This window comes from Manis javanica, chromosome 10 (assembly GCF_040802235.1).
Source record: "Manis javanica isolate MJ-LG chromosome 10, MJ_LKY, whole genome shotgun sequence".
Taxonomy (NCBI): domain Eukaryota; kingdom Metazoa; phylum Chordata; class Mammalia; order Pholidota; family Manidae; genus Manis; species Manis javanica.
The window spans coordinates 42,225,056-42,248,019 of NC_133165.1; the positions used below are offsets into that span (position 1 = coordinate 42,225,056).

Below are 22,964 nucleotides of genomic sequence, written 5' to 3' on the forward strand. Positions count from 1 at the left end.
GAATACGCCAGATACTTTGCTAGGTGTCGGATACAAAAATGGATAAAAAAAAGACAGTCTCTGTCTTCCAGGATCTTATCATCTAGTAGAGGAGGATAGACAATAAAAAAGTCAGTAAACAGAATAAACCCGCAAAGTGTGATAAGGTGATAGAGTGTATAAGGTAGGCAGGACAGGAATCTACTTTTCAGTTCAAGGGGTCAGGGAAAGTCTGAGGAAGTGGGGTTGACTGAGACTAGAGTATTGCGACGGAGGCTGTCAGGCAAAGAGCAAAAAGAGGAATATGTTCAGGGGGCAGGAAAAGCTTGGTGAGTTTCCAGCACTGCAAAGAACCCTAGAGACAAGGGATGCACTGGGGGAGAAAGGCACTGAGATGGAAAGGAGAGCGATGGCTGGATCTCGGTGGCAATCTGGCTTCTATTCGAAATGAAATGGTAAGTGGGGAGATTTGAGTGGGGAAGGTCATATCCAGATGTGTATTTTAAAACTACTACTCTGCTGTGAACTAAACAGAGTTTGATGGGAGCAAGAGTCGGAGTGGGGATACTGTTCAGGAGGCTGTCTATCACAGTAGTCTAGGTGATGTCTTAGATTAGGGTCAAGGCGTGGAGCTCAAGGCAAGTGAGTGGATTCAAGAAATCTTTGTAAGGTAGAATCAAAGATCTTGCATGTGGGTGAGAAGAGGGAGGAAAAGGGTGAAGTCAAGTAAGAAAATAAGCTTCTAGCTTGAGTGACTCTGTAGGAAATATGATAACTGTGCTGGATAAAATTGGAGGAGGTACAGTTTTCAGGTCAGTGATGAGAAAACACATAAAATATCTTGTTTAGTGCCTGGCACATAGAGGACCTTTAATAAATGGGAATTACTATTACTATCTGGTCATTCTATATTTTATAACAATGGCTTCTTAAAAATAGCTGCAAACGGTAAGTTCTCTGTCCTTAAATATAGTATATATGCACAAAATAGGACAGGATTGTGAGACAAGTGGATGGTAATGGGTCTCTGAAATAAATTACAGCAAAAACTTCACTAAGAATTTACGATGTTAAGAGGGGAAGGAATGTCTACAAAACTCAAGAAACTTTGCTTTATCAGATCAGTAGCTGGTAAGGTCTTACTGCTTCTCTGAAATCACAGTAATGTAAACATGGAAACTACCAGAATGCTTCACATTTAAAGCTTTTATTTTGAAAAATAAAATACAAAAGTCATTAGGTTGTAAATGTATACAGTAATTTCCTCAACTTCTCAGAAACAATACAATGAATTATTTAAATAATTAAGATATTTAATATTATCCACACTCAGTATATTTAAACAGATACAAGTGTTCTACAAAACATTAGAACATGTACAGATAACCTATTCCAAGATGAAACTGCCCAATTTTTCTGTAGAATCCCATTTTCGAACCCTCCCATTGAAAATAAAGTTTAGAATCCAGTAAGAAAAGATGAGGGCCAAAGCAGCTTTAAGAGAAAGCATGTGTCCCCTCCTCTGGGTTCCTTATCCACGGGCGTGTGCACATAATTAGGATTAAGAGTGCAGTACTTAGCAAGCGGATCACTCAGGAAACCCCAAACGTGTACTGAAATTCCACCCTCTCAGTGGGAGGAGGCCATGGTCCACACACTCTGCTGATCTCAGCAGGGCACAGCCAGTCCTAGAAATTCCCCTTCCGCTGGAAAGGCAGCAGTCTTCCCTAGGGCAAACAAGCAACAGTGCGGTTACTGCAGTGGAGACACAGTCTTTTTCCCTGCACCACACCACTGCCTTCCCGGTGCGGACCTGGCACAAGCCAGGCAGACAGGCAGGAGGACTGACAACTACAGGGCCAGCTGTAGAAGGCCTGCAGCAAGGCACACTCTCCCTCAGAGAAGCTGTTAGATCCCACCAGTAGCTTCAATGGGCAGAACAGGCAGATGGCAGCCAAAGCAGAGCTGCTCCTGCCCACTGCTAGCTCCATGCAGCTGTCTTCTGCAGTTGAAACTTCTGCAGGGGTACTGGTTGGGCGTCAGAGGTCTAGGAGTCCAGTGTGCTGACTCTTCATTTGAGAAAGTGGATACTAAAAGAAGCTTTAGAAAACTCAATAACTGTCAAATGCGAAAGGATCCAAAAGGCAAGAAGATTAGTATCTGTCCTGAGATGTTTTGCTGTCTTAGCTTCTCCTAAGCGTGGGTACCTACAGGCCTCCACAAGCAAACAAGGATGAAATGCTGCTGTGGAGGTAAGGTGGAGGCTGAAGTCAACTGACACTGCGTGCTGGTGGATAAATGAATCCCTGTGTGTGTGTGCTTCGGGGAGGAAATTTATCTATACATTTTAAAGCATTTTGGATAAACAAAAGATCCAAGACAGCTGCTGTTATACATGCATGTCCATAGCACGTAAGTCTAACATTTAGCATGTGCTTCTTAGCAAAAAGGCAATTATAAATCCTGAAACCTATTAATGTTATTAGCTCACTGCCTTCCATGATTTTGATATACCATAGTGGTGTTCACCTGCTTTTTCTAAGGTACTCGTGCTTTTCAACAGTGTTTACATGCTTTTCTATCTATAATCGATTATCACAGCAAGTCATAAAAATATTTTGTTCAGATTATTCAATGTCAATTCTCTCATCAGTACAACAGGAATAATACCATCCACTTGCCAGTGGCTTGAAACTTAAATGAAATCATTCTTATATGCATATGTATATAAGAATAATGCATATATTTATCATTGATGTTGTTATATATCATACTACACATTATATGTCATACATAATTTATATAGTACATATATAAAGTGCTTGGTATTTTATGCCTCTTAGAATATGCACTCAATTCATGGTTATTGTATGAAATAAAAAAATAGCAAACAAAACTATAAGAAAAATAGATTTTTCTAAAAGTTTTTCAAGTTCTAAATGATTTAAGGCAGCACCACATCATTCATAGCAAGACAAAATCTTAAGAAAGAGTTGGAGAAGGGCAGGAACTTGGGGGAGCAATGCCAGGAGGTCTGGGCTCCGAAACCAGCTTAGTGGCTAACTGGCTGATGTACCTGGGCACGGACCTGATGGCCACTCAGAGAAAAAGCACGGTGGCCTCACCTGCACTGTAGTCCTTGGCTCCAGTGAAACAACATAGATGACAAAAATCAGCAAGGGGAGACTGGAAAAACCAGCCAACCAATCCCAAAATACATCAGTGCAAATCCAGCACATGGAGAAGACAGCATCTGGCTGGATGTCAACAGGTGGTGTAATGTGACCTCGACAACCTGCTCTTTCTAGAATCAGGTTACTTATCAGCAACAGGCGGTTGGTGTTGATGGTCTTCAGGTTTCTTTCATGTAAAATATTTTACCCTTTTGAACCCCTTCTCATACTGAAAATAACCAATACTGTTTGAATGCTTACTATGTACCAAGGTTTTTGTGGACATTATTATGCTTACTTCTTATACCACTCTTTCATTAATATTGTTTACACTTTACAGCTGAGAAAACTAAGACATAGAGGAGTTAAATAATTTGTTCAACGTCGCACAGAACCAAGATTCCAACGTGGGTGGACTGACTCTGGGGCTGTGCCAGCCACCCTGGCCACACTTCCTTTTGTGAGAGCCTAAGCAGGGACCCCAGAGACCCAACAGTGCCCCTCAACCCTCACCTTGTGTATGCAGGAGGCTCTTGGCTCTGCTACTCCACTTCCTCAGTCTGTCAAAGGAAGCAAAAGATGTTTTAAAGTCCTTGAAATTGGTCAGCATGGGAAGCATTGCTTCCGTCAATTTTCTTTTTCTTACTGATTTGTAGGAATTTCGATATTCTACAGATGAATCCTTTGTTTCAAATGTTTTCTCCCACTCCAGGCATACTTTTTAACTCTTTATGCTTCCTAATAAGCAATATTCTCAGTCTTAATGTAGCCCAACTGATTTATTTCAAAATTAATGATTAGAAATTTTTTTTTACAACTTAAAAAGTCCTCTTTCTTAATGTCATAAATATATTCTCCTCTATTGTCTCCTAAAAACTTTATTATTTTGCCATTCACATTTAGGTCTATAATCCATGTGGAAATGATTTTTGTGTATACTGTGAAGTAGGAGTGTCCCTTTAGCTTCAAATTCTCTTTCTTGACTCCTTCAGGTTTATTATGCAAAACAGCCTTTGGATTTGACATTCCTGCAAGACTCCCTCTTGGATTATTCTCTGGCTCCAAATGACACAGCCTATAAGTGAGTGACATAGCCTGTTCATGAATCCATCCAGGTTTCTGGGACATCATGCCCAGCCCAGGGGTTCAGGACCCTGTGCCTCCTAGTCTACAAAGTTGATCAGAGTTAATTGGATAAATCAGAAGTTTCTTAAGATTTTTTCTTTTCTCTGACTCCTGAGGACTTATACCAATTTCTCACTCATGATAGAAATTCAGTAAACATTTGCTGAATAAATGAAATTAATGGATGGATGGATTAAAATTAAATATATGCTAATAAGAATATGACTTGAAAGTAGTTTGAAATTCTTAAGGAATATGCTGACTGTTACCGGACAAGGATCTGAGAAGATGGAGCCTTCAACCCTGGCATGAGCCAACAGCTTCTCTTGGGAAGTCCAGCCCATTTACTCCAGGCCTGCTTCAGGTGACAGCCCTTCCCACAGTTTGTGAGGTGGTTAGATCAGGTTCACCAAAGCAGGCTCCTTATATGTGGAATACTGTGTGGCTTTGAGTGACCTCAAGCAATTGGATTTTACTTATCAATAAAATATTTTCTAGTTCTGGAAGACATTAAGTTCTCTGAAATTAAGACTGTGTAAAATTATTTTTAAAAGCAACAATTACCAGAGACCAATCTTTCTATCATCAGCACATACCAGAAGCCAATCTATCATCAGCACATATCATTTTTTCTTTAAAAAGATCACTTCAACACAAGAGCCCATCTATTATACATTGAGGCAAGATGCAGACACAGTACCTGAGGTTTTTCTTTAAGAAATTCAGGTAGCTGAAATTCGCCTTTATACACCTGGAAAAACAAAGTCAAATATGAGTTTAAGGAAATAGGTACTTATCATCACTTCAGGATGCTTGCAATGCCTGGTGGTGGGTGAGTTTCTGCTTCATCTTGGTGAATTTTAGAACAGGAGGGAAACCTGTCAGTTCAAGAGGAGCTAGAGTTAAAGGACTGAGTGAATCCCCTACTCAGTGTGATCCCATCTGCTCTATACTGACTGAGTGCTCCCAAATGTGGGCTGGCTGGGGGCGCTAGGATATGTGAAGAAGGAAAAATCATTCCAAGTTCCAATCGTTTTAGTTGACAGAAAGCAAGCTCTAGACCATCTCTCTCAAACAACCAACACAGAATTCACACAATTTAGGAACAGGTTTCTCCTGAATTCCTTTTGAAATCTCTAACCTTACAAACCCTGATTAAATCCAACTTCACTTTTCTTAATGTACCCAATATTCCCATAATGATTTGAATATTAGATGATTCTTAAAATGATAATACTTTTAACCTTATGAAACCTCCCAATTAAACACTTACTCTTTTCAATCTATAAAACTGTTTTTAATGCCAGCAATAATTAGGAAATAATTTTAAAAAGTATGTCATTTATAATATAAAAATACTCCACCAAATACCTAAGAATACATCTAATAAAAGATGTATAAGATCTTTCTTTACATGGAAAACTATGAAACATTACTGAGAGAAATTAAAGACCAAATAAATAGAGAGACATACCACTTTCAGAGATCATAAAATTTAACATATTAAAGGTGTCCATTTTCCTCAAAGGATTGCCAATAAAAATTCTAGCATGTTTTTTTGGGAGGAAGAGGGTTAATTTCATGATTGTAACAGTTAAACAGAAATGCATAGGGCCATGAATAATTAAGAACATTTTAAAAATAACAAGTGGGAGGACTTATTTTACCACATATTAAGACTTATTGCTATACAGTTCTATGTGTAAAAAATACAGCTGTAATTCAGACAGTAAGGTTTTGGCACAAGGATAGACATATTAATGAAACAGAATGAAGAGTCACCTGGTTTATGACAAAGGTGGGAACAGTGCAAGTAGAATGAATAAGTAAATGTGGTTTAATTCACCAATAACATAATGAATTTCAACTCAATGAGGGGAAAAAAACCAGACCCCCTCCACCAAATAATACACTACATGTCTCCATTAAAAATTTTTAAAGCTCGTGAATAGGTAAAACAGCTCTTATGATGTTAGAAATCAGGATACTGTGTCTCACCAATGAATTTCAGCCCCCTTGTGGGCAAGTTCACTATGGATTCAATGAGACTGAAAAATGACAATGGAACGTTCTTGGGGTCAAAGCGTTTATACCCAGCTTTGTTCTCATGGTGGCAGATCAAGCGCTAGAATCCTGTACACTTCAGGGCAACTGTGCGAGCATCAAGCCAGTCTCTGCCTCGGAGCCTCACAGCCCCATCTCAGTCTCTGCCCTGGGTGCTGCCACTGCTCTAGCTTCTGCTCTCCTGCAGCCGCGCAGCCCAGAGCACTGAGCAGAGCTCTTTATAGTGAGTCAGTAATAACATATTGCCCACACGTGTGCAGTGGGCCAGCCGACCAGGGTCAGGTGAGAATCGTGGCCACAAGAACTTTCATTTTCTCTGCCCTGTGATACTCTGGAGAGGAGGGAGGAGGGAGACTTCCAGGGTGCTGGTAACTTTGTTTTGATATGGGTAGTGATTATGAAGGTCTCTTCATTTTGTGGTTCTTTATAGAGAACTATGATTTGTGCACTTTTCTGTATGTGTTATTCTTCAATAACAAAACTGAATTAAGGCAGATTTACTGCTAACACACACACACACACACACACTCACTTTGAGTACAAAGATGGTTGTTTCAACACTGTTTGTGACACCAAAAAATGGGAACCATTCATGCCAATCAAGAGTGAAGTAGGCCTCAATTAGCAAAAGTTTGATTACTATTGGACTTGAGAAAGTACGGTAAGAAGCTACAGATTGTTCATTATTGGGAAAGAGTCACTGAGTAGCCCCTCAGAACACAAAGAAATCTTTTAAATGATGAATCCTAAAGCTTATAAACCTAAAGGATTTTTACTTTGTTATAAGATGACTGATTCTCTTCTGAAACTAGCAGCATTCCTCATGAAATTTGGAGAATGAATGTACTATTTTCTTGTCTTTTTCTCTGCAGTTTCTAAAACCTGGTCTATTCTTTGGAGTGTCTGCTACAGTCCTAGGCAGACTAAATTAAAGCAGCATTCCTACTGAAATTCAGAGAATGAATGTACTATTTTCCTGTCTTTTTCTCTGCAATTTTTAAAACCTGGTCTATTCTTTGGAGTGTCTGCTACAGTCCTAGGCAGACTAAATTAAAGCAGAGATACCAGACTTTTGTATAAGGCATTTCTTCAGAGATGCCTCGCATTGGAAGCTGAGGTGGGTGCAGGATAACAACATTGCAGCTGCCAGCTGTGTCTCAAAAGCTACTACCATCTCTTTCATACCCTCAAATGATCCCAGGTCACTGGGGGCTGGCCTAGCTGATCCCTGAGGAATCTGCATGGAGAATCCTGTTTGCTTTACCCTAATGCTACAGTCCAGAGATTGTCCCAGCTTTTTTCTTTCCCCAGTTCTACTGAAATATAAAGACATATAACACTGTATTACTGTTCCAGCTTTCTGAGACAGATAGTGTCTAAGCCCTCTGCTCTGTGTGTCATGTTAACACTGACTTCCATTGTGCCTACTATCTACGGGGCAAGCAAGCAGACACCATATCTGATGCAGGGGCTCACACCAATAGGATAATTTTTGTTTTGTTCTGTTTTTTACCAGATTCTCAAGTGCCTTTCCTTCTCTATTCAGGGAACTGTGCCCCAAGTCCCACCCTGCAAGCTGCTGGGGCATAAAGTGCTCAGGCTCGGGTACTGTGCCCTGGCTGCTTTACTAAAACAAATCTGGTTTGTCACATTCCTCTTCCATGGTTAGGTTCCCAAGCTACTTTCCTTATAATCCTCACATCCTCTCAGAAAATGAATTTCATCTCTCCTAGCTCACTTCTTCTGCTAGAATTCAAGCAGAAGGGTCAAGAACAGCCCAGGGGGTCATACTGCCAATTAGTGGCAGAGTGAGGCTCACAAGGCTCCAGCCCAGCACTCACCTGTAATACCATGCTCTCTGCATTTTATTACCATTAGCAAATCCTGTGGTTAAATAAATCTTTCCTTCTCTCTTTGGTTCATTGTAAAAACCAGCAAGGCATGACAGAAAATATGAGTGGGAGCATTAAATATTATGAGTGTCTTCTATGTGCCAAAAGTTCCACAGAGGTAAAGCTTTTATGAAGGGAAAAGAAAACCCAAATATGTGATGTCTATATGTAATAAAAAACTAAAAAGGGTCAGGATAAGATATCAGATAAAAGGGCCAATAAAAAGATAATGGGAAGGGGATTGAGGGGTATTACATTTAGTACACATGGTGTGGGGAATCACAGGGAAAACAGTGTAGCACAGAGAAGGCAAATAGTGAATCTGTGGCATCTTACTACACTGATGGACAGTGACTGCACTGGGGTATGGGTGGGGACTTGATAATATGGGTGAATGTAGTAACCACATTGTTTTTTTCATGTGAAACCTTCATAAGAGTATATATCAATAATACCTTAATAAAATTGAAAAAAAAAAGATAGTGGGAAGCTGCCTCCTTTCATTCTTTCAGGGTACAAATGTTTCAAAAGTTAGGAACTATGGTACTGACAAAAAGAGCACTTTCTCCTGACAAAGCAATTCCTGTTTAGTGCAGAAAACCAAGTACTACATTGCTTATAAAAACAGCAGAGTTAGGAATGGAATTTCCTTTGGTTAAATGAACAGTGTTTCTGGACATACTACATTCTCTGGTATTAATGGATTAAGGGTTTTGATTAGAAACCAAGCGTTCCTACATAACCCTCTCACCTCAAGCACTCAAGGAACGATGATACAAAAGTAGGCTTCTGTTTTGGAGTGTGCAAAGGAAATAAAGACAGTAAAACAGCAGCTCAATGTTATTTTCTCTGTACCAAACTGTTAAATAAGTGCTTCATATGGATCAACTCATCAAATCCCACAATATCTTGTGGGATATATTATTCTCTTTTTAGAGATGAAGCAACTGAGGCAAAGAGAGATTAAGTAATTTGTTCAATGTAGTGAAATGGAAAGCTACTAAGTACCATGACTGAGCTTCCATTTTAAAAGAATCATCCTAATTGTACCGTTTGGAACTGCAGAGGGCCAAGGAGAGAAGTATGAAGGTTACAGCAGTAACTGATGAGAGAGGATGACAAGAAGATGGTAAGAAGTGGTAGGTTTGTGGATTTTTGCCTAATTACATCTAGATTTCCTATTGGATATGGGGTGTGAGAGAGCAAAGGGGGGTCAAGGATGACTCCAAGGTTTCAGCCTAGGCAACTATAGAGTTCTGGAGTTGCCATCAAATCAGTTGGGAAATGTTCTCACTGTAGATTTTCAGAAGGTGAGTAGTTCAGTTTTGGATATATAAGGCTGGAGATGCCTATCAGACAATAAATGAAAATGTCAGGGAGCTAGTTAGATACATAAATCTATAGTTCATGGAAAAGATCTGGGCTGGGATACATGCATTTGAGAATCGCCAACTTATATAGATAGTATTTAAAGCCTTGATACCTGATAATATAACCCAGGGGTTCAGGGCATATAAAGAAAAACAGAGAGCTTAACACTGAGATAGGGGACATTCTAACATTAAGAGGTCAGGGAAAAGAGAATCAGCTAAGAAGACTGAGAGGCAGCTACCAAAGGCACAGAGGGAAAATAAGGGGGTGTCCTAGAAGTCTAGTGAAGGGAGTAATCAATTGTATCCAAAGAGGCTGGAAGATAAAATGGTAAATGACCATTGGACATAGCAACACGAAGGTCATTGTAACTTGACAAGAACAAATTAAACAGAATGGTTATTGCAAAATCTGAATGGAGTGGATGAGAGACAGAATAGAGAGAGAGAGGAATTACAGGCAGGGAGTACAGAGTACAAAACTTTAGTTTTGATGTAAAGAGAAGCAAAGAAATGGAAATGGCAATGCTAGGGCAACTGGGATCAAGTGTGTGTGTGTGTGAAGACAGAAGATCTACAGGCATATACTGTTGATGGGAAAGATCCTACTGGAGAGCAAAATTTGATGATGCAGGAGACATGGGAGATGAGCTTGGAAATACAAGTGGAGGAAATGCCTTCAGATAGGTGCACGGATGTTTACTTGTCACACAGACTTTCTATTATGACAGATGAGTATATTTAGGTCTGTAATACTTCATTTCCTCTAGTCTTTCAAAAATTATTTAATAATTTTTGGCTAAAGTCACAATCTCTTAAGTTTTCATTATGTAACAACATAAATATCACATATTTATATTTTTACACAGAATTTGTGTTGTTTTAACCAGCATTAGTAATTGCCTCATACATTTTTTTAAATTAATAGAGTATTTTTAGGTTCACAGAAAAATTGAGCACAGAGTCCCCATATACTTCCTTTCTCTCTCCTGTTTGCCCTATTAACATCTTGCATTACTGTGATACGTTTGCTATAATTAATGAACCAGTATTGATATACTGTTATTAACTCTTCAGGTTGCAACAGGGTTTGATCTGTTGTTCTATGGGTTCTGAAAAATGTACAGATGACAAGTATCCACTATGACAGTAGCATACAGAATAGTTCCATTACCACAAAAATTCCATGCTCCACCTATTTATCCTTCCCTACCTTCCCCCAATCTTTTTACTGTCTATAGTTTTGCCTTTTTCAGAATGTCAGAGTTGGTATCATGCCGTATGTAGCCTTCTCAGATTGGTTTCTTTCACTTAGCAATATGTACTTAAGGTTCCTCATTGCTTTTTTGAGGCTTTATAACACATATCCTTTAACCACTAAATAACACTGCATTGTCTGGATATACAACAGTTTATCCACTCACCTACTGAAAGACATCTTGATTGTTTCCAAATTTTGGCAATTATGCATAAAGCTGCTACAAACATTTGTATACAGGTTTTACTTGACCTTTTCAACTCATTTGGAGTGTGACTGCTGGATCACATGGCTAAAGTATGTTTAGTTTTGTAAGAAACTGCTGAGTTGTCTTGGCTACAGCCAAGTAGGTGTACCATTTTGCATTCCCACAACCAATGTATGAGAGCTCCTGTTGCTCCGTACCTTATAATCATACGGTATCAGTGTTCTGCATTTTGGCCACTCATAGGTGTGTAGTGATATCTCACTGTTATTTTAATTTGTGTTTCCCTGCTGATATATGATGTTGAGCACCTTTCCATATGCTTAGTTGCCACTGTTTTCTTTGGCAAGGTGTTTGTTTAGATCTTTTGCCCATGTTTTAATTGTTTCTTAACTTTGAATTTTAAGAATTCTTTATCTTGGGTGCTACTCTTTTATAAGGATATGTTTTGCAAAGATTTTCTCTGTAGCTTGTGTTTTTCTTTCTTAACAGGTTTCTGCAGCTTGCTGTTATTAGTTTTATCATAGTATATCTTTATTCATCCCTTTCTTTTTATCTGTGAGTGTCTTTATATTTAAAGTGGGTTTCTTGTTAAAGTGTGGGTTTTTCCTCACACCAAGCAATTCTAATACTTTTTGGAGTTAGCACAGACCTCCCAGATTAAGGGCTCAGCCCCAGCCTCCACCTCAGAAGACAACTGCAGGTCCAGGCCGCCCATACTTCTGAACAACTGGTCAGGGTTTCCCACAAACCCCTTGGTCAGGCTCAGTAATTTGCTCTAATGGCTCAGAGAACTCAAGGAAATAATAGTTATTATTACTTTAATATTACTGGTTTATTATAAAGGATACAAACAGCCAGATGAATAGGTACATGACAAACTCTGGAAGGATACCAAGTGCAGGAGCTTCTGTCTCCATGGAGTATGGCATCTGCCTCCCAGCATATGAATGTTTATGGAAGTTCCACTATTTAGGGGATTTAATTGATCGAACCAAATGATTGAGGTGATTGAATCATTGGCCAGGGGTTGCTTTGCTCAGTCTGCAGGCCTTCTTCTCTCCCTGGATCTGCAGAGTGGGGCTGAAAATTCCATCACCTGGTTGGTTCCTCTGGCAACCAGCTACCATATGAGCTACCTAGGGGCCCACAAAGTAACTCATTAACATAAACTCAAGTAGGCTTGAAAGGGGCTTATAATTAATAACTAAAGATGCTCTTCTTACCCTTATCACTCAGGAAAAACTAAGGTTTTAGGAGTTTTGTGCCAGGAACTAGGGATGAAGACTATGTAAATATTGTACTTGTAGACAACATAAAGTTTTATGTTTTAATCCACTTTGGGAGTCTCTCTTTTAATTGGTATATTTAGACCATTCACATTTAAAGGGGTTACCAACACAGTTGGTTTAACATCTATCATATTGGTAACTATTATCTATTAGTTACCCTGTGCTTTTTTTCCTGTCTTCCACTTTTTTTTGCCCTCTCTCTAGTTTTAATTAAGTTTTTAATATGATTCCACTTTATCTTTTTTTATGTTGAGGTATATACAACAAAATACATATAATTTAAATGTGCAGCTTGATGAACTTTGACAAGTGTATATGCTATATAACCAACATTCAGATCTAGATATCAAATATTAATTTCTCCTCCACCTATTTCACCCATTCCCTCTCCCCTCCCTATTGCAATAACCAATCTGTTCTGTGTCTATGAGCCTATTTCTGTTCTGTATGTTTGCTTGGTCATTTTGTTTTTTAGATTACATACGTAAGTGAAATCACATAGTATTTGTCTTTGGCTGACTTATTTCACTTAGCATACCCTCTAGGTCTATTCATGTTGTCACAAATGGCAAAATTTCAATCTTTTTTATGCCTGAATAATATTCCATTATATATACCTACTAAATCCTTTTCATCCATTCATGTATTGGTGGACATATAGGTTGTTTTCATATTTTGCCTATTGGAAGGAATGCTGCAATAAACATAAAAGTGCACCTATCTTTCTGAATTAGTGATTGTTTTCTACAGATAAACTGCTAGACGTGGAATTGCTGGATAGGACAGCTTATCTATTTTTAATTTTTTGAGAAACCTCCATACTGTTTTCCATAGTAGCTGCACCAACACCAGTGTTCTAGGGTTCCCTTTTATCCACATCCTTGCTAACATTTATCTCTTGTTATTGATATTAGCCACTCTGATTAGTGTGAGGTGATATCTCATTGTGGTTTTGATTTGCATTTTCCTAGTGATTAGTGATGTGGAGCATCTTCTCATGTATCTGTTGGCCATCTGTATGTCTTCTTTGGAAAAGTATCTATTTAGGCTCTCGGTACCTTTTAAATCTATTATTTGTTCTTTAAGTCTTGATTTGTATGAGTTCTTTATATATATTGGATATTAGCCCCTGATTATCAGATACATCATTTGCAAATGTATTCTTCCATACAGTAGGCTGCCTTTTTGTTCTACTAATAGTTTCCATTTTGTGCACAAGCTTTTTAGTTTGATTTAGTTCCACTTGTTTATTTATTTTTGTTTGTTTCTCTTGCCTAGGCAGAGGCATCCAGAAAACAATTGTTAATGCCAATGTCCAAGCATTTATCACCTAAGTTTTCTTCTAGGAGTTTTATGATTTCAGGTCTAATATTTAGGTCTTTAATCTATTTTGAGTTTATTTTTGTGTATGGTGTAAGATAGTGATCCAGTTTTATTCTTTTACATGTAGCTGTCTAGTTTTCCCAACACTACTTATTGAAAAGACCATCTTTTCCACATTGTATGTTCATGCCTCCTTTGTCATAAATTAATTGACCATATAAACATGGGTTTATTTCTAGGTTCTCCATTCTGTTCCATTAATCTATATATTGATTCTTGTGTGAAAACGATACTGTTGTGATTACTATAGCTTGTAGTAGAGTCTGAAATTAGGGAGTGACACATCACCAGCTTTGTTCTTCTTTCTCAAGGTTGCTTTGGTTATTTGGGGTCTTCTGTGGTTCATGAAAATTTTAGGATAGCTCCATCCATGTTGTTGCAAATGATAGGATTTGTTTTCTTCTTATGGCTGAATAATATTCCATTGTGTATATGTGCCACATCTTCTTCATCCATTCATCTACTGATGGACACTTAGGTTGCCTCCATTTCTTGGTTATTGTAAATAGTGCTGCAATAAAAATAGGAGTGCATATGTTTCTTAAAAACTGGGCTACTGCATTCTTAGGGTAAATTCCTAGGAGTGGAGTTCCTGGGTCAAATGATATTTCTATTTTCAGTTTTTTGAGGAACCTCCATACTGCTTTCCACAGTGGTTGAACTAATTTACATTCCCACCAGCAGTGTAGGAGGGTTCCCCTTTCTCCACATCCTTGCCAACATTTGTTGTCTGTCTTTTTGGATGTTGGCCATCCTAATTGGTACGAGGGGATATCTCATTGTGGTTTTAATTTGCATTTTTCTGGTGATTAGCGATGTGGAGCATCTTTTCATGTGCCTGTTGGCCATTTGAATTTCTTCTTTAGAGAAGTGTCTGTTCATATCCTCTGCCCATTTTTTAATTGGGTTGTTTTTTGTTTGTTGAGGTGATGAGCTCTTTGTATATTTTGGATGTCAACCCCTTATTGGATATGTCATTTATGAATATATTATCCCATACTGTAGGAAGCCTTTTTGTTCTACTGATGGTGTCCTTTGCTGTATAGCTTTTTAGTTTGCTATAGTCCCACTTGTTCATTTTTGCTTTTGTTTCCCTTGCCCAGGGAGATATGTTCATGAAGAAGTTGCTCATGTTCATATTCAAGAGAGTTCTGCCTATATTTTCTTCTTAGAGTTTTAAGGTTTCATGACCTATATTCAGGTCTTTGATCCATTTCGAGTTTACTTTTATGTATGGGGTTAGACAGTAATCCAGTTTCATTATCTTGCATGTAGCTGTCCAGTTTTGCCAACACCAGCTGTTGAGGAGGCTGTCATTTCCCCATTGTATATCCATGGCTCCTTTATCGTATATTAATTGACCATATACGTTTGAGTTAATATCTGAACTCTATTCTGTTCCACTGGTCTATGGGTCTGTTCTTGTGCCAGACCAAATTGTCTTGATCACTGTGGCTTTGTAGTAGAGCTTGAAGTTGGGAAGCAAGATCTCCCATGCTTTATTGTTCCTTTTTAGGATTGCTTTGGCTATTCGGGGTCTTTTGTGGTTCCATATGAATTTTAGAACTATTTGTTCCAGTTTATTGAAGAATGCTGTCGGTAATTTGATAGGGATTGCATTGAATCTGTGGATTGCTCTAGGCAGGATGGCCATTTTAAGAATATTAATTCCTCCTAGCCAAGAGCATGGGATCAATTTCCATTTGTTAGTGTCTTCTTTAATTTCTCTTAGGAGTGTCTTCTGGTTTTCAGAGTACAGGTCTTTCACTTCCTGGGTTAGGTTTATTCTGAGGTATTTTATTCTTTTTGATGCAATTGTGAATGGAATTGTTTTCCTGATTTCTCTTTCTACTAGTTCATTTTAAGTGTATAGGAATGCCACAGTTTTCTATGTATTAATTTTGTATCCTACAACTTTGCTGAATTCAGATATTAGTTCTAGTAGTTTTGGAGTTGATTCTTTAGGGTTTTTTTATGTACAAATCATGTCATCTGCAAACAGTGACAGTTTGACTTCTTCCTTACCAATCTGGATGCTTTTTCTCTATGTTGTATGAATGGCATGTCTAGGACCTCCAGCACTATGTTGAATAAAAGGGGGGAGAGTGAGCATCCTTATCTTGTTCCCGATGTTAAAGGAAAAGCTTTCAACCTCTCACTGTTAAGTATGATGTTGGCTGTGGGTTTGTCATATATGGCCTTTATTACGTTGAGGTACTTGCCTTCTATACCCATTTTGTTGAGAGTTTATACCATGAATGGATGTTGAATTTTGTCAAATGCTTTTTCACCATCTATGGAAATGATCATGTGGTTTTTGTCCTTCTTTCTGTTGATGTGGTGGATGATGTTGATGGATTTTTTAATGTTGTACTATCCTTGCATTCCTGGGATGAATACCAATTGATCATGGTGTATGATCCTCTTGATGTATTTTTGAATTCGGTTTCCTAATATTTTGTTGAATATTTTTGCATCTATGTTCATCAGGAATAATGGTCTGTAGATTTTTTTGTGGTTTCTTTGCCTGGTTTTGGTATTAGAGTGATGCTGGCTTCATAGAATGACTTTGGAAGTACTCCGTCTTCTATTTTCTGGAAAACTTTAAGGAGAATCGGTATTATGTCTTCTCTAAATGTCTAATAAAATTCAGCAGTGAATCCATCTGGTCTGGGGGTTTTGTTCTTGGGTAGTTTTTTGATTACTGCTTCAATTTCATTCCTGGCAATTGGTCTGTTCAGATTTTCTGTTTCTTCCTTGGTCAGTCTTAGAAGGTTGTATTTCTTTAGAAAGTTTTCCATTTCTTCTAGGTTATCCAGATTGTTAGCATATAGATTTTCATAGTATTGTCTAAGAATTCTTTGTATTTCTGTGGTGCTTGTAATGATTTTTCCCATCTTATTTCTGATTCTTTTTAGGTGTGGAGACTGTCCTTTTTACTTGATAAATCTGGCTAGCGGTTTATCTATTTTGCTAATTCTCTTGAAGAACCAGCTCCTGCTTTCATTGATTCTATTGTTTTATTCTTCTGGACTTTATTTCTATTCTGATCTTTATCATGTCCTTTCTTCTACTGACTTTGGGTCTCATTTGTTCTTTTTCTAGTCTCATTAAATGTGAGTTTAGACTGTTTATATGGGATTGTTCTTCTTTCCTGAGGTAAGCCTGTATTACAGTATACTTTCCTCTTAGCACACCTCTGCTGCATCCCACAGATTTTGCGGTGTTCAGTTATTGTTTTAATTTGTCTCCATATATTGCTTGATTTCTGTTTTTACTTGGTCATTGATCCATTGATTATTTAGGAGAGTGTTTTTAAGCCTCCATGTATTTGTGGCCTTTTTTGTTTTCTTTGCACAGTTTATTTCTAGTTTCACACCTTTGTGGTCTGAGAAGCTGTTTGATATAATTTTAATCCTTCTGAATTTACTGTGGCTCTTTCAGTGGCCTACTATATAATTGATTCATGAAAATGTTCCATTTGTACTTGAGAAGAATGTGTATCATGCTGCTTTTGGTTGGAGTGTTCTGTAGATGTCTGTTAGGTCCATCTGTTGTAATGTGTTCTTCAGTACTTCTGTCTCCTTACTTATTTTGTGTCTCATTGATCTGTCCTTTGGAGTGAGTGGTGTGTGGAAGCCTCCTATAATGAATGCATTACATTCTATTTTTCCCTTTAGTTCTGTTAGTATTTGTTTCACATATGCAGGTGATCCTGTGTTGGGTGCAGAGATATTTATAGTAGTTACATTCTCTTGGACTGACCCCTTTATCATTATGTATGTCTTCTTTGTGTCTTTTTACTTTGTTTTGAAATCTATTTGGTCTGATATAAGTACTGCAACTCCTGCTTTCTTCTCCTTATTAGTTGCATGAAATATCTTTTTCCATCCCTTCACTTTTAGTCTGTGTATGTCTTTGGGTTTGAAGTGAATCTCTTGTAGGCAGCATCTAGTTGGGTCTTGTTTTTTTACCCATTCTGGAACTCTATGTCTTTTGATTGGTACATCCAGTCCATTTACATTTAGGGTGATTATCAATAGATAGGTATTGATTGCCATTGCAGGCTTTCGATTCACGGTTACCAAAGTTCAAGGATAGCTTCTTTAGTATCTAACAGTCTAACAACTCACTTTGTATGCTATTTTTCTTCCCTTCTTTTTCTTCTTCCTCCATTCTTTATATATTAGGTATCATATTCTGTACTCTTTATGTATCCCCTGACTGGTGTTAGGGGTAGCTGATTTAATTCTGCATTTACTTAGTAATTAATTGGTCTACCTCCTTTAGTGTGGTTTTATTTTCTGTGGTGACAGCTATTTAGCCTTAGGAACATTTCCATCTATAGCAGTCCCTCCCTCCAAAATACACTGTAGAAATGGTTTGTGGGTGGTACATTCTCTCATCTTTTGTTATCTGGAAATTGTTTAATCCCTCCTTCAAATTTAAATGATAATCTTGCTGGATAAAGTATTCTTGCTTCAAGGGCCTTCTGCTTCATTGCATTAAACATATCACACCACTCCCTTCTGGCCTGAAAGGTTTCTGCTGAGGTTTGATGAGAGCCTGATGGGCTTTCCTTTGTATGTGATCTTTTTTCTCTCTCTGGCTGCTTTGAATAATCTGTCTTTATCCTTGATGTTTGTCATTTTAAATATCTTACATCTTGGTGTTGTCTTCCTTGGGTCACGTAGGAGATCTGTGCACCTCCATGGCCTGAGAGATTTTTTTCCTTCCCCAGACTGGTGACAGTTTCAGCAATTACCTCCTCAAAGACACTTTCTATCCATTTTTCTCTCTTCTTCTTCTTCTGGTACCCTTATAATGCAAATATAGGTCTGTTTGGATTGGTCACAGAGTTCTCAATATTTCTCAATTCCTAGAGATCCTTTTTTCTCTGTGTGCCTCAGTCTCTTTGTATTCCTGTTCTCAAACTTCTATTTCATTCATTGTCTCCTCTACTTCATCTAATCTGCTTCATCTAATCTGAAACATTGTGTGTTTCATTTTGGATAATGTATTTTTCCAAGTTTCTGTCTAATTCCTGATTTCCTCCCTGTGTTCCTGAATATTTTTCTGTAGCTCTATGACCATGTTTATGATTTTGTTTCGAAACCTCTTTCAGGAATATTGATGAGTTCAGTTTCACTTGGCCCTCTTTCTGGTATTCGTATGATTTTGGTTTGAACCAGGTTCCTTTTTCATCTCCTATTTGTAGGTGGCACCCTCTAGTGCACAGAAGCTCTATTCTCTGGAGTTGTTCAGCCACTGGAGTGATGGCGGATGTCTCAGATGAGTGCTGCTGGTGCCTGCCAGAAAGAAAGAGCTCTGTTTCCTGGCTGCAGTGTGTGCCTCCACTGCCACAGCTAGTGGGCTGAGCTCAAAGGGAGGAGCCTTTATGCTATGTCCTTTTAAGTGCCATAGGCGTGGCCACCCGCTGGGTGGCCTGGCACAGTGGCAGGCGCAACACGTTAGTGAACTGGTGCCAGCCAAGAGGAAGAAGTGGCAGTCTGTGTATCCTAGAGTCCATTGGAGCTGCCTTGCCAGCCAGGGAGTTGGTGCTCCTGAAAGTTCCCAACCTGCTGGGCTGAGTGCACTGGGACAATTTTGTCCACCTGTCCTTTCTCCTGAGCAGCAAACTATGTGGAATCCTTGCCCATTTAACTGCCATCTCGCTGTTGGAAAGTCTCTCATAGTGCCTGCCTTTCTTTTGTTCCAGAGCAGCCAGTTGTGGGTGCCCGTTCTCCACAAGCAACTGGAATCTCAGTTTCTCCGGGTATTCCACCTGTCTCAGCTTTCCCCACTAATCTCCACAGCACCCGATAATGTATGTTCGTGCTCCCACAGTAAAACTCCAGGGACGGGTGTTCAGCCATTCGAGGCCTCCATCCCCTCCCTGCTCTGTTTTTCTTCTTTCTACAAGTGAGCTGGGATGGGGGAATGGCCTGTCTCACCTGATTATGGCTATGGTACTTTACCCTTTCCTATGAGGTCTGCTCTTTTCCCCAGATGTAGGCTGTCCATTGCAGCATTCTTTACTGTTGCTTTTTCAGGATTAGTTGTATTTGCTTTATTTTTATATATGTGGTTTTGAGAGGAGGTTTCTGTCTCACCTGTCATGCCACCATCTTTAAGACAATCTGGGCCCCTGGAATTTTTAACTCTCAATCTGGTCCACAATGAGCCTCTGGCAATTCATCATTTGCAGTTTAAGTGCTCCTAACAGTACTGGTGTCAGTGGGAGGTTTCTGCTCTAGGTAATCTGGGATTCTCAGCATCTACCTCTCCCTCCAGTTTTAGGGACAGTGGTTTGCACTGTGACCTCAATTCTCTCAGATCTCAATTGATCTAAGAATTGTTCATTTTCAGTTTTTGTGGCCTGCTTCCCTGTTGTGAGGATAGGAATGATGATTGAAAGCCACTAACCTCAGATCATTACTTGTGTGGTTTTATTTGAAATTATGGCTGACTTCTCATACCTGACATTTTTATAAAACCTCTCAATATAATTTTCCATGTGCTCACACCTGTTAGATGATTTGTCAGGTCCATTTTTTCCCCTGCTTTCCTAAAGCATCCTTCCTAAAACCCTCTTTCTACTTCAGTCTGGACTGCTTGTTCTTTAGGTCTCCTCACTGCTGCTGTCTTTGTATTTTCCTTCACTGTCATCTTGGATATTCTCAATCTCTCTCTGGTTTTGACTCTGTTTCCTTGCCCAGGTCTTCTCTTAACATGGTTAATTCCTCATCTTTGGTGGAGTACATTCTTCAGTAATGCCTGAGGAAGTGTGTACAAGAAGCAAATCTTTCATGATGCTGCACGTCTGGATTTAGGCAATGGCAATTTATCTGGTTATATAACTAGAATATATAAATTTTTCTCTTTGAAATTATGGTATTCCTTCATTGTCCTCCAGTTTCTCATGTTGTCTCATGTCCAGTGTCTCATGTTGACAAGGTTGGTATCAATCTTATTCCTGGTCCTTTTATGTGACCTTTGTTTTCACTCTGAAGTTTTGAGAATTTTCTCTTTATCCCTGTTGTTCTATAATTTTATGATAATGTACCTTGATGAGGCTCATTTTTTTCACTTACTGACACAAGAGATGGATGTCCTTCTACTCTTGGGAATGTTCTGATTTTACTACTTTGATAATTTCCTGCAGATCATTTTCCCTATTTTTCTGTAACTCCAATTAATCAAATGCTGTACCACCTGAATTAAGCCTTTTCTTTTTTCTCTCCAAGTCATCTTAGTCTTTTTGTTTTACTTTCTAAGACATTTTCTCAGCTTTATTTTTTCAATTTTAAAAACTGATTTTAAAGTTTGGCTCTCATATTTTTGGTCTCCTAATTTTTTATTTCTGTGATTGTTTTTGTTTAAAAAATAATATATTGTTATTCTTCCTTCACATTATTTCTACAAGAACATTAATTACAGTCTATTCACATTTTCTTTTGTTCATTATATTTGCTCATTGTTTCTGTTTCCTCTGAGGTCCTTTTCTTTCTTTTGTTCTCTCTCTCTTTTTTTTAAAAAAATATTTTGGTATCATTAATCCAGTTACATGAGCAATATTACGGTTACTAGACTCCCCCCATCACCAAGTCCCCACCATATAATCCATTACAGTCACTGTCCATCAGCATCGTAAGATGCTGTAGAATCACTACTTGTCTTCTCTATGTTGTACAGCCCTCCCCGTGCCTCCCACCCCAACATTATGTATGCTAATTATAATGCTCCTTTTTCCCCCTTGTCCCTCCCTTCCCACCCATCCTCCCCAGTCCCTATCCCTTTGGTAACTGTTAGTCCAGTCTTGGGTTCTGTTAGTCAGCTTATACTCCACATATACGTGAAATCATTTGATACTCCACCTGGTTTATTTCACTGAGCATAATACCCTCTATCTCCAACCATGTTGTCGCAAATGGTAGGATTTGTTTTCTTCTTATGACTGAATAATATTCCATTGTGTATATGTACCACATCTTCTTTATCCATTCATCTACTGCTGGACACTTAGCTAGCTTCCAATTCTTGGCTATTATAAATTGTGGTGTGATAAACATAGGGGTGCTTATTTCTTTTTCAAACTGGGTTGCTGCATTCTTAGGGTAAATTCTTAGAAGTAGAATTCCTGGGTCAAATGGTATTTCTATTTTGAGCTTTTTGAGGAACCTCCATACTGCTTTCCACAATAGTTGAAGTAATTTACATTTCCACCAGTAGTGTAGGAGGGTTCCCCTTTCTCCACAACCTCACCAACATTTGCTGTTTGTCTTTTGGAGGGTGGCGATCCTTACTGGTGTGAGGTGGTATCTCATTGTGGTTTTAATTTGCATTTCTCTGATGACTAGGGATGTGGAGCATCTTTTTATGTGTCTGTGGTCATCTGAATTTCTTCTTTGGAGAACTGTCTGTTCAGCTCCTCTGCCCATTTTTTTATTGGATTATTTGTTTTAGTTTGTTGAGGTGTGTGAGTTCTTTATATATTTTGGATGTCAACCCTTTATTGGATCTGTCATTTATGAATATATTCTTCCATATTGCAGGATGCCTTTTTGTTCTAGTGGTGCTGTCCTTTGCTGTACAGAAGCTTTTCCGCTTGATATAGTCCCACTTGTTCATTTTTGCTTTTGTTTCCCTTGCCTGGGGGGATATGTTCGTGAAGAAATTGTTCATGTTTATGTTGAAGAGATTTTTGCCTGTTTTTTTTCTAGGGGTTTTATGGTTTCATGATGTATATTCAGGTCTTTGATCCATTTCAAATTTACTTTTGTGTATGAGGTTAGACAATAACCCAGTTTCATTCTCTTACATGTAGCTGCCCAGTTTTGCCAACACCAGCCGTTGAAGAGGCTGTCATTCCCCCATTGTATGTCCATGGCTCCTTTATCATTTATTAATTGACCATGTATATTTGGGTTAATATTTGGACTCTATCCTGTTCCACTGGTCTGTGGGTCTGTTCTTGTGCCATTACCAAATTGTCTTGATTACTGTGGCTTTGCAGTAGAGTTTGAAGTTGGGAAGCGAGATCCCCCCTGCTTTATTCTTCCTTCTCAGGATTGTTTTGGCTATTCGAGTTTTTTTGTGGTTCCATATGAATTTTAAAACTATTTGTTCCAGCTCGTTAAAGAATGCTGTTGGTATTTTGAAAGGGATTGCATTAAATCTGTAAATTGCTTTAGGCAGGATGGCCATTTTGACATTAATTCTT

The 22,964-nt window shown here is 38.5% G+C and overlaps 1 protein-coding gene across 7 annotated transcripts in view; it reads right to left on the reverse strand.

Moving 5' to 3' along the window:
* Positions 1 to 1,170: 1,170 nt before the first annotated feature.
* Positions 1,171 to 22,964, reverse strand: part of TPST1 (tyrosylprotein sulfotransferase 1) — a 252,067-nt gene continuing 230,273 nt past the window's right edge. For 2 of the 7 annotated variants that reach the window (XM_073215232.1, XM_037002912.2), the window contains 3 exons: positions 4,978 to 5,028; positions 3,666 to 3,712; positions 1,171 to 1,706 (listed from right to left, as the gene is read on the reverse strand). In XM_073215232.1, coding sequence (XP_073071333.1) covers positions 5,021 to 5,028 — 8 coding nt within the window. In that variant the 3' untranslated portion in view covers positions 1,171 to 1,706; positions 3,666 to 3,712; positions 4,978 to 5,020. Of the gene's footprint in view, positions 2,098 to 3,665; positions 3,713 to 4,977; positions 5,156 to 22,964 lie in introns of those variants that run through there. The other 5 variants (XM_073215231.1, XM_037002913.2, XM_037002916.2 and 2 more) reach the window with 4 other exon arrangements.